This window comes from Pelobates fuscus, chromosome 7 (genome assembly GCF_036172605.1).
Source record: "Pelobates fuscus isolate aPelFus1 chromosome 7, aPelFus1.pri, whole genome shotgun sequence".
Lineage (NCBI taxonomy): Eukaryota > Metazoa > Chordata > Amphibia > Anura > Pelobatidae > Pelobates > Pelobates fuscus.
Genome location: NC_086323.1, coordinates 129,956,987 through 129,969,856, shown reverse-complemented (window position 1 = coordinate 129,969,856; position 12,870 = coordinate 129,956,987). Strand labels below are relative to the sequence as shown.

At 39.9% G+C, this 12,870-nt stretch overlaps 1 protein-coding gene across 1 annotated transcript; it reads right to left on the bottom strand.

Annotated features, from left to right (window-relative positions):
* Nucleotides 1-1,746: 1,746 nt before the first annotated feature.
* Nucleotides 1,747-2,700, bottom strand: LOC134568819 (olfactory receptor 8H1-like). The gene has a single exon (XM_063427497.1). The coding sequence runs from the start codon at nucleotides 2,698-2,700 to the stop codon at nucleotides 1,747-1,749; it is 954 nt and encodes a 317-aa protein (XP_063283567.1).
* Between the last annotated feature and the right edge of the window lie 10,170 nt (nucleotides 2,701-12,870).

The following is a 12,870-nucleotide window of genomic DNA, read 5'->3' as shown; positions in this document are numbered from 1 at the left end:
AGGAATGCCTCCTGAGTTTTGGCTACCATATGACATCTGTGTTATTGCTTTTACCGAGTTTGGAAGAGAATGCACATTTCTAAAGCAGAGTTCTGAGGTCTTCAAAGAAATTATATTATATTGGTACTTTATATCTCATTACAGAAACACACTAGTTACACAATGCCTAATAACAGTCACATATCCATTCCATAATATATATATCAAGTGTCCCAAAGCAAAACATTTTGACAGTACGGATCCACCTCTTCTGGTTACTTAATGTGCTTACTGATGATTGTTCCTGGCCAGGATCATGCACCTCCTGCTCCAACTAAAGACCCTTTAAAGGACCACTCTAGGCACCCAGACCACTTCAGCTTAATGAGGTGGTCTGGGTGCCAGGTCCTTCTAGGGTTAACCCATTTTTTCATAAACATAGCAGTTTCAGAGAAACTGCTATGTTTATGAATGGGTTAAGCCTTCCCCCTATGTCCTCTAGTGGCTGTCTCATTGACAGCCGCTAGAGGCGCTTGCGTGATTCTCACTGTGATTTTCACAGTGAGAGCACGCCAGCGTCCATAGGAAAGCATTATGAATGCTTTCCTATGTGACCGGCTGAATGCGCGCGCAGCTCTTGCCGCGCGTGCGCATTCAGCCGACGGGGAGGAGAAGAGGAGGATCGGAGGAGGAGAGCAGGAGGAGATCTCCCCGCCCAGCGCTGGAAAAAGGTAAGATTTAACCCCTTTCCCCTTTCCAGAGCCGGAGGGGAGGGGGTCCCTGAGGGTGGGGGCACCCTCAGGGCACTCTAGTGCCAGGAAAACGAGTATGCTTTCCTGGCACTAGAGTGGTCCTTTAATCACTTAGTGCCTTGATTTGGATTACCTATACCTCATAGAGGAGTTGATTAACCAACAATGTGTTATTCTATAGGACTGAGCATGATTTGAAGCAGGACATTAGCACTCTAGACTGTCCAATCTCACAAATACACTTGTACTCTGTTTTGGATTTTGGGTTACTACAATCTTTTTCTTGGACATTTTGAGTGGTCATCTGCCTTGTCTATTTGATTCGGTAGCTGTTTCAGTATTATTCAGTATGTTTATGTTTGCATCAAAAGTAGGCCTTCAAATTGTCCCTCTGTGCTCACCATATTTGCTAAGATTTGACTCTCTCTGAGCAAATTTTAAACTCTGTCAATGGTGTATTAATTTCCAGGTACATTTTTCTTCTAAGTTCATACTCCAAGCTTCTGTGGGTTTCTTTTTCTTATAAAAAATATTTTATCTGTTATGCTTCTCTTCACTGTGATAACATTTCCTGTAACAATATTTAATTCTCTGCGTCTACATTTAGTTTCACAGGAGTAATCTCTAAAGCTATATTTACATTACAAGTAGGTTCAGTTTGTCTTTATGCATGTTGGTGTTAAAGTCTTTCTCACACACCTCTCAAACATCCATATAAAGGAAGACAGAAAACAAGCCTTGTGATCTGCTACAATTAGACATCTATTCATGCGCTACATTGTAAACATCTTCCACTGTACTGATTTTGTAGAGTGATGATATACCGTCTACAATTATTGTACCTGCCCTGTGTAATGCAATAAAAATACCTTCTGGCTTTAAAATAAAAATTAAGATGTATGAGTCCTTCAAAGATGTAAAATCAGAGTCGCATTTTATTTATTACTTTATTGTTGTAATAAGCAATAATTGTATGGTTAATAATGTAAAAATGGAAATATTTTTAGTGGTGATACTATAGAGGTCTGATTTCCTGACACAATAATTTTTGCAATGCCCTCTTAACATCTTTATTTCTTAATGTATATATCATTGGATTTAGCATTGGGGTGATTATAGCATAAAACACTGTAATGAACCGATTAGCAGATGAATAAACTGACATTGGTTGTATGTATACAATTATAGCAGTCCCATAGAAAATTGAAACCACAATTAAATGAGAAGCACATGTAGAAAATGTTTTAGATCTTCCTTCTGCCGAGTTTATCTTTAGAATGCTAATGACAATATTATGGTAAGATACAAGAATTAACAGAAAGCACAACGGTCCCAGAATTCCAGGTGTTACAATGAGCATAATCTCATCAATGGTTGTATCAGAACAGGCTAATTTAATAAGAGGTGTTGCATCACAGAAGAAGTTGTCCATGTTATTCAGTCCACAGAAGGAAAGCCTCAGGAGAAATGCAGTGTGGAAAGTGGAATGAGCAAAGCCACCTATCCATGAACCAGCACCTAATTGTAAGCTTACTTCCTTTCTCATGATAATAGGGTATCGCAGAGGATTACATATGGCCACATAACGATCGTAGGCCATTGAAGCAAGGAGAAACATCTCAGAACTCCCAAGGACATGAAAAAAATACATTTGAGCAATGCAACCATAGAAAGAAATCTTCTGGTTGCCACTTAAAAGAATATCAATCAATTTAGGAACTGTTACTGAGGAGTAACATAGATCTAGGAATGATAAATTTGTTAAGAAAAAATACATGGGCGAATGAAGACGAATGTCCAGTTGTATTATTAAAATAATGACTGTGTTGCCAAAAATGGTAATGAAATAGATAACTGTAAATGAGATAGACAGAAGAATTTGGATGTCATAAATGGTTGAAATGGAAGAGAGAATAAATTCTTGTACATTGCCTTGGCTGGAATTGAAATAAAGAGGATAAAGTTTCATCATCTGTGAAATAAAAAGGTGAATAAAAATAAAAATCTGTATAACTATAGGCCAGTATATCAACTGACAAACACACATTTTCTCATTAATTTTATTTATAAAGACACAGTAATACACACGAATGCTTCAATGAAGCAAAAAAGAAGATAAAAGAAAAAAACTGAAAACTAGAAAGTAGCTGATTAGTTAGCTACTTGCTATTGATTGCTGTGTAAATTAGCTATTGTTTGCTAATAAGCAGAGGCCTACCCAGGTGTTAAACATTCCTAGTGGGAGGTGATTTTAGGAGTATATAAGGGCTGTTGTCATTAGCTTGGCTAATATAGCTTGGTTGCTTCATCTAAGTGTTGCTTCTAAGTGTCTGTGGTTGGAGATATTCTGGAGAGTGTTGCTTCTAAGTGTCTGTGGTTGGAGATATTCTGGAGAGTGTTGCTTCTAAGTGTCTGTGGTTGGAGATATTCTGGAGAGTGTTGCTTCTAAGTGTCTGTGGTTGGAGATATTCTGGAGAGTGTTGCTTCTAAGTGTCTGTGGTTGGAGATATTCTGGAGAGTGTTGCTTCTAAGTGTCTGTGGTTGGAGATATTCTGGAGAGTGTTGCTTCTAAGTGTCTGTGGTTGGAGATATTCTGGAGAGTGTTGCTTCTAAGTGTCTGTGGTTGGAGATATTCTGGAGTGTGTTGCTTCTAAGTGTCTGTGGTTGGAGATATTCTGGAGAGTGTTGCTTCTAAGTGTCTGTGGTTGGAGATATTCTGGAGATAAACTGGAGGTAATCTGAGGTATTCAGGAGGATAAATACAAAGTTAAGATTCGTTTGATTTAAATAATTGATCTCATTGGAATGGCAGACTTAGTTCAGTGTAATAGTTGCTATGCATTTGTTTTGCGTTCCACTTTTTGGAGGTTTAGTTGTTGTCTAATCTGTAGACAGTTCTCTATCTTGCGGCAGGAGATTGTATTTTTGAAGTCTGAGATTTGTAAATTATCTGGGAAACAAACTCAGGCTGGAACTGCTGCAAAGCCACTGCCACAGAGACATACTAGGAATGGCAGATGGATTACTGTAGGATCTGGTAGACTTAGAGTTGTGGATAAAAGGCATATTGCACAGTCTGTTGTTCTACATAATTCATTTTCTGCACTTTCAGAGTGTAATGGTGTCATGGAGACAGGCACTGAGGCTAGTGGTGTTGTGCAGAGAGGCACTGAGGCTAGTGGTGTTGTGCAGAGAGGCACTGAGGCTAGTGGTGTTGTGCAGAGAGGCACTGAGGCTAGTGGTGTTGTGCAGAGAGGCACTGAGGCTAGTGGTGTTGTGCAGAGAGGCACTGAGGCTAGTGGTGTTGTGCAGAGAGGCACTGAGGCTAGTGGTGTTGTGCAGAGAGGCACTGAGGCTAGTGGTGTTGTGCAGAGAGGCACTGAGGCTAGTGGTGTTGTGCAGAGAGGCACTGAGGCTAGTGGTGTTGTGCAGAGAGGCACTGAGGCTAGTGGTGTTGTGCAGAGAGGCACTGAGGCTAGTGGTGTTGTGCAGAGAGGCACTGAGGCTAGTGGTGTTGTGCAGAGAGGCACTGAGGCTAGTGGTGTTGTGCAGAGAGGCACTGAGGCTAGTGGTGTTGTGCAGAGAGGCACTGAGGCTAGTGGTGTTGTGCAGAGAGGCACTGAGGCTAGTGGTGTTGTGCAGAGAGGCACTGAGGCTAGTGGTGTTGTGCAGAGAGGCACTGAGGCTAGAGGTGTTGTGGAGAGAGGCACTGAGGCTAGAGGTGTTGTGGAGAGAGGCACTGAGGCTAGTGCTGTTGTGGAGAGAGGCATTGAGGCCAGTGGTGTTTTGCAGAGAGGCACTGAGGCTAGTGGTGTTGTGCAGAGAGGCTTGAAGACTATGGTGAGGCCTAATAGAAAGCAGTTGTTGTTGGGGGATTCCATCATAAGAGGTGTGGAGATGGACAATGGTGGTCTTGTGAGGTGTCTTCCCGGAGCTACTGCTCACAGAGACAGGAGACGTATCTGTAATATTGTTAAGCAAGCAAAGCAGGAAGGGGAATTGGATGTACTTGACCATTTAGGGACAAATGACTTGGCTTGCAATGAGGTTTCAGAGGTTAAGGAAGTTTTTAGTGTTTTTGCCAATGATATACGGCAGGTTGCTTCCACACTGTCATTCTCTGAAGTTCTGCCTGTGTATAACACTCAGAATGACAGGCGGATGCGTATTAGGGACTTTAACTTGTGGCTTTGTGAATGGTGTCGGGAGCAAGGATTTGGCTTTATTGCTCATGGTAGCTCTGTTTGGAATGGAAATAAACTGTACAAAAAAGATGGTTTGCATCTTTCTCAAAAGGGAACAAATGTTCTCAGTGAGCAGTTCAGAGGTTTTGCTAAGATGTATTTAAACTAGGAGGGGGGGGGCAAAAGGGTGATAAAACATCAATCCAATTGTCCCCCAAAACAAGGACAGAAGGTGCCTGTAGCAAGTGTGTTAAAAAAATGATAAGCTTAGAGTCATGTCTACAAATGCTTGCAGTTTAGGGAATAAGATCCCTGAACTTGTGGCAATAATGGCAACTGATAGTGTAGATTTAGTCGCTGTTACTGAGACATGGTATAATGAGAAAAATGACTGGGACATAGCAATACCAGGGTACTCTTTATATAGAAAAGACAGGGAAGGCAAGAAAGGGGGAGGGGTGGCCCTGTATGTGAAGGATAGCATAAAATCTAGCCTAATAAAGGTTAGTGAGACGAACATAGAGTCCATTTGGGTTACGTTAGAATTTGGTAATCACACAGTAATTCGTGTAGGTGTGATTTATAGGCCCCCAGGACAAATTGAAGAGTTAGATAATCTACTAGTTGAAGAAATAGCTAAAATGACAATGAAGGGGGAAGTTATCACCATGGGTGACTTTAATCTTCCTGATGTGAATTGGAAAACAAAAATAGCTACTTGTGCCAGAAGCACACATATTCTAAACTCCCTACTGGGATTGTCTCTAAAACAAGTCGTTGAGGAGCCAACTCGTAAAGAGGCCGTACTAGATTTAGTGTTAACAAATGGAGATTTGGTATCAGATATTACTGTAGGTGAAAGTTTAGGATCCAGTGATCATCAGTCAGTGTGGTTTAATATAAGAACAGTGACTGAGTCACACCACACAAAAACAAAAGTTTTAGACTTTAGAAAAACAGACTTTTCTAAAATTAGCCCCTTAACGCCGTTACGGCGTGCTATGCCGTCACGGGTTAAGTGGGCTTTAACACCGTTATGACGGCATAGCACGCCGTAACGGCTTGCAGCCCCAGGAGGTAAGTTATACTTACCTCCGCCGCGATCCGCTTCGGGAGGACTGCCTCACAGCCCAGGCAGCCCTCCCACGGCAAATCAGGCCCCCGGGGGCCATGTGATCGCTCTCAAAGAGCGATCACATGGCCCCCTATAGCTGGCTGTGGATATGCCAGCAGGGGGACTGTTTGAAATATCAGACAGTCCCCCTGCTGGTGGGAAGAATTAAAAAAAATAATTAGACATGTGTAAAAATAAAATAAATGCATTTTTATATATATATAATATGTACATCTATTATATATATAATATATATACATATTATATATATGTAACGTCATACAGAGTGTATTTTAATATTAATATAAGTATATATATTAATATTAAAATACACTTAGAATGACATTACATATATATAATATGTATATATATTATATATATAATAGATGTACATATATATATTATATATAAATACGTATAATTAAAATAATAAATAAATTAAATAATAAAATAAATAAATAAAATATTGAAACAAAATTTAATATAAATTATATATGCATATGTAATTTCATTCTAACTGTATTTTGTTATTAATATATATATATCGGTAACAAAATACACTTAGAATGACATTCTATATATATCTATCTATATATAAAATGCAAATAACCGCAAATATATATATATAGATAAATACATATAATTACATAAAAGATTACATCAGTATACACGTAGAATTTAAATACCTATAAATGCATATATATTAAAATTCTACATGTATATTTAAATAATCTTTTAACGTAATTATGTGATTTGAGTAATTAAAATTTGATTGACATGCATGACAACACAGGGAGAAAGTGCAGAGAATTTAATTTGCAAGCACTATATTTGACCCTGTAACTCTCCAAGACACCATAAAACCTGTACATAGGGGGTACTGTTTTACCCGGGAGACTTCGCTGAACTCAAATATTCGTGTTTCAAACTGGTAAATTGTATTACAACGATGATATTTTAAGTAAAAGTGACGTTTTTTGCATTTTTTACAAGCGAACTGCACTTTTATGGTCTATATTATTGTTGTAATATGTTTTACTGTTTTAAAACACTAATATTTGTGTTTAGTGAAGTCTCCCGAGAATAACAGTACCCCCCATGTACAGGTTTTATGGTGTTTGGAACGTTAGAGAGTCACATATAAGGCTTGCATTTCATTTTTTTCACATTGAAATTTGCCAGATTGGTTATGTTGCCTTTGAGAGCGTATGGTAGCCCAGGAATGAGAATTACCCCCATGATGGCATACCATTTGCAAAAGTAGACAACCCGAGGTATTGCAAGTGGGGTATGTCCAGTCTTTCTTAGTAGCCACTTAGTCACAAACACTGGCCAAATATTCGTTTTTTGCTTTTTTCACACAAAAACAAATATGAACGCTAACTTTGGCCAGTGTTTGTGACTAAGTGGCTACTAAAAAAGACTAAACATACCCCACTTTCAATACCTTGGCTTGTCTACTTTTTCAAATGGTATGCCATTATGGGGGTAATTCTCATTCCTGGGCTACCACACCGTCGCAAAGGTAACATTACCAATCTGGCAAATTTCAATTTGAAAATGTAATGTTCTATATTTGACCCTGTAACTTTCCAAAACAACATAAAACCTGTTAATGGGGGGTACTGTTGTACTCGTGAGACATCGCTGATTACAAATATGTGCATTTTTTTTGCAGTAAAACCTAACAGTATTATGACATTCACAGTTAAAATGTCAGACGGAAATGCAAATTTAAAAAAAAATCTTATTTTCTCACATTTTTTTTACTTTTATTCATAATAAATGATGTTCCATATATGAATAGTTAATGATAGATTAAAGCCCTGTTTCTCCTGAACAAAATGATATATAATAAGTGTGGGTGCATATAATTTGAAAGAGGGGAACTACGGGTGAACAGACACATAGCGCAAATTCCAGTTTTTGTTTACGTTTTGTTTTGATCAGAACGTGCACTATTGACTCCGTCCTGAAGGGGTTAGAATATGTGTAAAGGAGTCATTATCAGACTGGAGCAACTTAAATGGAGTCCAAAAGATATGGGATTATTTAAAAGCTGCACTACTGAAGGCAACAGAAAATTGCATTAGGCTTGTCAGTAAAAGCAAAAAATTCAAGAAACCACTGTGGTACTCCGCAGATGTGGCCAAAATAATTAAAAACAAAAAGTTAGCATTTAGTAATTATAAAAAAAACCCAGAGTGAGGAAGACAGAATGACCTATAAGATTAGGCAGAAAGAGGCTAAGCAAGTTATAAGAGCTTCCAAATCACACACAGAAGAGAAAATAGCACAGTCAGTAAAAAAGGGGGACAAAACTTTTTTAGATACCTAAATGAGAAAAGAAAAGTAAAACAAGGATTAGTTAGATTAAAAACAAAAGAAGAAATGTATGTAGATGAGGATAAAGGTCTAGCTGACTGCCTCAATTAATATTTTTGTTCGGTATTTACAGCTGAAAATGAAGGAAAGGGACCTCTGTTAAAAAAAAGGATAAATGAGTCATTTATTACACGTGAGTTTACAGAGGAAGAGGTTCTATTTCAACTGTCAAAAGTAAAGACAAATAAGTCAATGGGACCTGATGGAATACACCCAAAGCTATTAAAAGAGCTTAGTGGTGTACTAGCAAAACCATTAACAGATTTATTTAACACACCCATAAACACATCCACAAGATGCCCAAGAAATACAGTGTCACTGTGACTCAGCATAAAACATAAGATATGAAAAAGACATACAAGTACATATTTCCCACATAGGAACCCCCACAGTCTATACATCCCTGGATGGCCTGGATTTGAGCACCCAACATATCTGAAAAGTGCTCAGATCCCATGAACACAGCCAAATAGCCACCGGGGTAAAGTTCTGACCGGCTGCACACATGGTCCTATGTCCAAAACAGTTTCAGGGTGTTTTGTGCTATTGCCGGTCACCTTTGGGAGTTCCATGCGACCAAAATACCGAACATTATCCATAGGTATAACGGGGAGCTTGTTCACCTCATTCAGACGAACTATTCCACTGAACAGCGCTCTTCCAGAATGTAAAGTAATAAACGCAGGCGGAATGGAAGTTCAGTGGTGTTCGCGAGGTCAAGTGTCCAATTTTAGTTTCATGCACTAGACGACCAAACACAGCTGCCTGCGTTCATGGCCGTCACCATGTGTTCGGGCGTAGGAGCGGCGGCAACCCAGACAAAGACTTAGAACACTGCGGGCAGAATCGATACAAGTTCGATAATGTTTAACAAGCTCCCGGGTGGTCTTTACTTCTGTTCGGCACAGGGAACCTAAACGAACTGAGTCTTTTAAAATGTACTTTGCAGTTCTTTCTGCAGGGCCCATAGTCCTGAGGTAAGAGGCTGGCAAACAGGCTCCTCTAGGAGCCCGTGGCGAGGTCACGTTCGCCACAGATTGTGTTTCAAAAAAATACAAATTTGTGGGGGGCGGGGCCTGACTGTGATGGCAGCTGGACGCTTTTTCAGAGAGCTCCGGGCAAATCAGTGAAACTAAGCCACTTACCCGTATTTCCGGTGCTCTCTCTGAGACAGCCTGCAAAGCTTGAACGTCAGGTGAAACTTTGAAGCTTTGAACAGTCAACAGCAGCCGTCCAGACTAAGCCCTCAACGGGCTGGAGTGAGGCCTAGCGAGCATTGTGGAGGGGAGAGGCGGCCGCTCTCCCAGCCAAGGCTCAGGCGGACCTTCATCCAAATCTTGATGGTGCCCTGCTACCCCCCCCATGGACCGGCGGGGGAGATCCCGGTCCCCACCCTGGAGGCTCACTCACTTTACCAGGGCTGTGCGAACCTGACTTAGACGGCACTGATACCCCACATGGTAGACCTAACATGGCGGATGCCGCGGACCACATGCCTTGCTGTGATGTGATGTCCAGAACGCTGTCCTTCCTGGACAAACTTCTTACCGACTTTTGGGGGACGCTGTCACTCCGACAACCGGTACCCAACCTACAAACCAAGCGGGATCACCCACCTAAACCTGCTCTCCGGCAGCCTCACACTTGGCATGGCACAAAGACAGTGCGAAAATGGCAGAGAAGACCGGGTCGGCGGAGCACGGAAGGCGGGAAGCGCAGGCCTGCATCAGCAAGACGTGCATATAGAGCCGGAAGCTGGAATATCAAGCAGGATAAAGCAGGGAGAGGAGAGCAGGGGATATCGAAGAAGAAACCATATAACATGGACACTGCTTCTATTTTGGCTGGGTCACTATGCCTCCTAATCCATCCCATTGCCTGGTATTGTACCCTGCCCATGACGGGCATAGGCTGAGTGCACAGAGGGTCATCTAACTCACACTCACATCACACACAGCCAGGAGAACTCATCCCTTCTTCAACTAATTGTATGCTAAGATTCACATTTCTGCTGATTTACGTGTAATTTATCTGCTGTCTGGGTCAGTTGCCCCAAATGTCTTCACACTAGCACCTGCTACTAAATTCACTCAGGGTGGCATACCTCACTTGTATACTACTCTTGTAATATACCTCACAGTATTTACCTGCGCATACTCTGCAATAGCAATGCTTCAATCTCTAGTGCTAAATGTATGCTACTAAACTCTGTCTAATCTCATACTTTACATTTCCTGTTAAGCAGAATAGAAGAAATTCCTTGACAAGCAACATTAATCTGTAAAAATGTGCAGTAACCTCTAATGCCTAACTCACTTATGTAATACCATGTTAGCAAAACTGCTTACCCTAGCTGTTGTGGTATTGTAAGCCTGATGTGACTGATATATGCACAAATAAAATAAAGAATTAAAAAAAAAAAATACAAATTTGTTAATTTTGCTTTCATTAATATTTTATCTATTGTTTCTGTTACTGCAAAGTACCTTAGCTAAATTATTTGCCTTAAAAAAAAAAATAATAATAATAATAATAATAATAATAATAATAATTGTATTTGTCTATATATTCTATATTAGAAGTCTGGGAGATGTTAATGGAACACTGTTGGCTCCTGTGCTGGAAACCATAAATCTAAACATCTCAAACAAATATGCGGATTCATCTTGTAAGCCAACCAACCAGATTGTACTGGCAGATAAGTTTCACTTCTCTTAAGACTTTCCTAATTTTAAAAAAATATATATATATTATTAAATGATGGATAAATCATTTAATAGGAGGACATTTACAAAATTGTCCTACCAACCTTTGGGTATGTAGATCAATATACTTTCCATTCTATTTTTTAAAATTATGTTTGGATTTATGCAGTCTTATTAAATATAATTGGAATAGATCCTATTTCTCTGGAATGGTTGGCATGAGCAATTTGTACTTTGCCTTGGGTGACAAGATTATTCACTATACTTCAAATGGTAGCAAATTGAATTCCAAATTGTAAAATTTAGGATAAAATAGCTGACCTGGAAAGATTCTCCAACTCATTTATAGTCACAGCTTAACTATTTTACCCTCCCTTTTACCATTTGGAATTCAATTCATTAACATTCAGAGTTTAGTGAATAACCCTATGAGTGTATTCTTGGCCGTTTAGGGAATTATTATTGTTATTGTTATCATCATTTATATAGCACCAATATATTCTGCAGCACTTTACAATATCATGAAGGGGGGATTTTAACAATAGAAATTTAAAAATACAAATATTACAGGAACAAAAGGCTGATGAGGACCCTGCTCAAAAGAGCTTACAATCTAGAAGAGGTGGGGTATAAAAACGCAATAGGAAGGGCAACAAGGAAGGTAGGAACCAAATGAATGATAAATCACTTCTTATTTCTTGTCATTTTCTCTCTTTTTCAATCACAGTTAATGTTAGGAAAATAATTTTGAGATTGATCTTTGATATTGGTCATATATTGCTGAAATTAGCCTTATACTATGTTTTTGCAGTTATGTTCCATTTTTTTTCAGTTTGTAAAGACTATATTTCTACACACACTTTCTATTTGAACTATGTTTAAAATATAAACTACGTATTTACAAGGCTGCATACAGCCACTATATGTCCAGATTCAAATCTAAAAAGTACAAGCAGAAATAAACACATATATATTCAGTTGTCAAATCTGAATATTTATTTTTAGATGCTCTCATGCCTGCAATGTCCACTTAATAAATTACATAAAATCACTTTATGTGCACTTTTTGTGGTGGGTGAAGGGGGACGTGTATGGAGTGCCTACAGACACCTGACCAAAAAAATCTGTCTCAGAGTAAAAAGATTTTGTAAGTTGCATATCAACAACTTTTCCCTTTTTATGGGGGCGTGATCAACTGAGCCATGAGCAAGACGTGCTTGCCAGGAGCTCCGACACAGAGGCCCAAATACTAAAGGATTAAACTACCTAAACGGCTCCCACGAGCACCGAGACACCCACCCCCGAACAGCTGACCCAATGGGACGAAAAAAAAAAAAAAAAACACGCACTGGAGACCCGCAAAATGCCTGATATCAGGCTTTCATTTGACAGGCCGGTCCGGCGGAAAGCTCCCAAGATGGCGCCGGAGGTGCAGAGTGAGGATGAGGCCTCTGAGGCATCGCAAGATGCAGAGCAACCCACGGGGAACACCCGAGCAAGCGGCACTAACAGCGAGTCTGACTCCGATGCAGACTCAGTGCCGGCGACAAAAAGGGACATCAAATGCCTCCTAACTGAAATGAGGCAAATATGGAAGGTGGACCTGAGGGCGACACAAGCAGAAATAGGCACCCTGGGCAAAAGACTAACGGCAGTAGAGTCCAAGGAAGGAGAGAAGGAGACACAGCTGCGGGCCGCCCAGCAGGAGATTCAGGTCCTGGCCCAACAAGTCCAAAACCTAACCAAGTCCA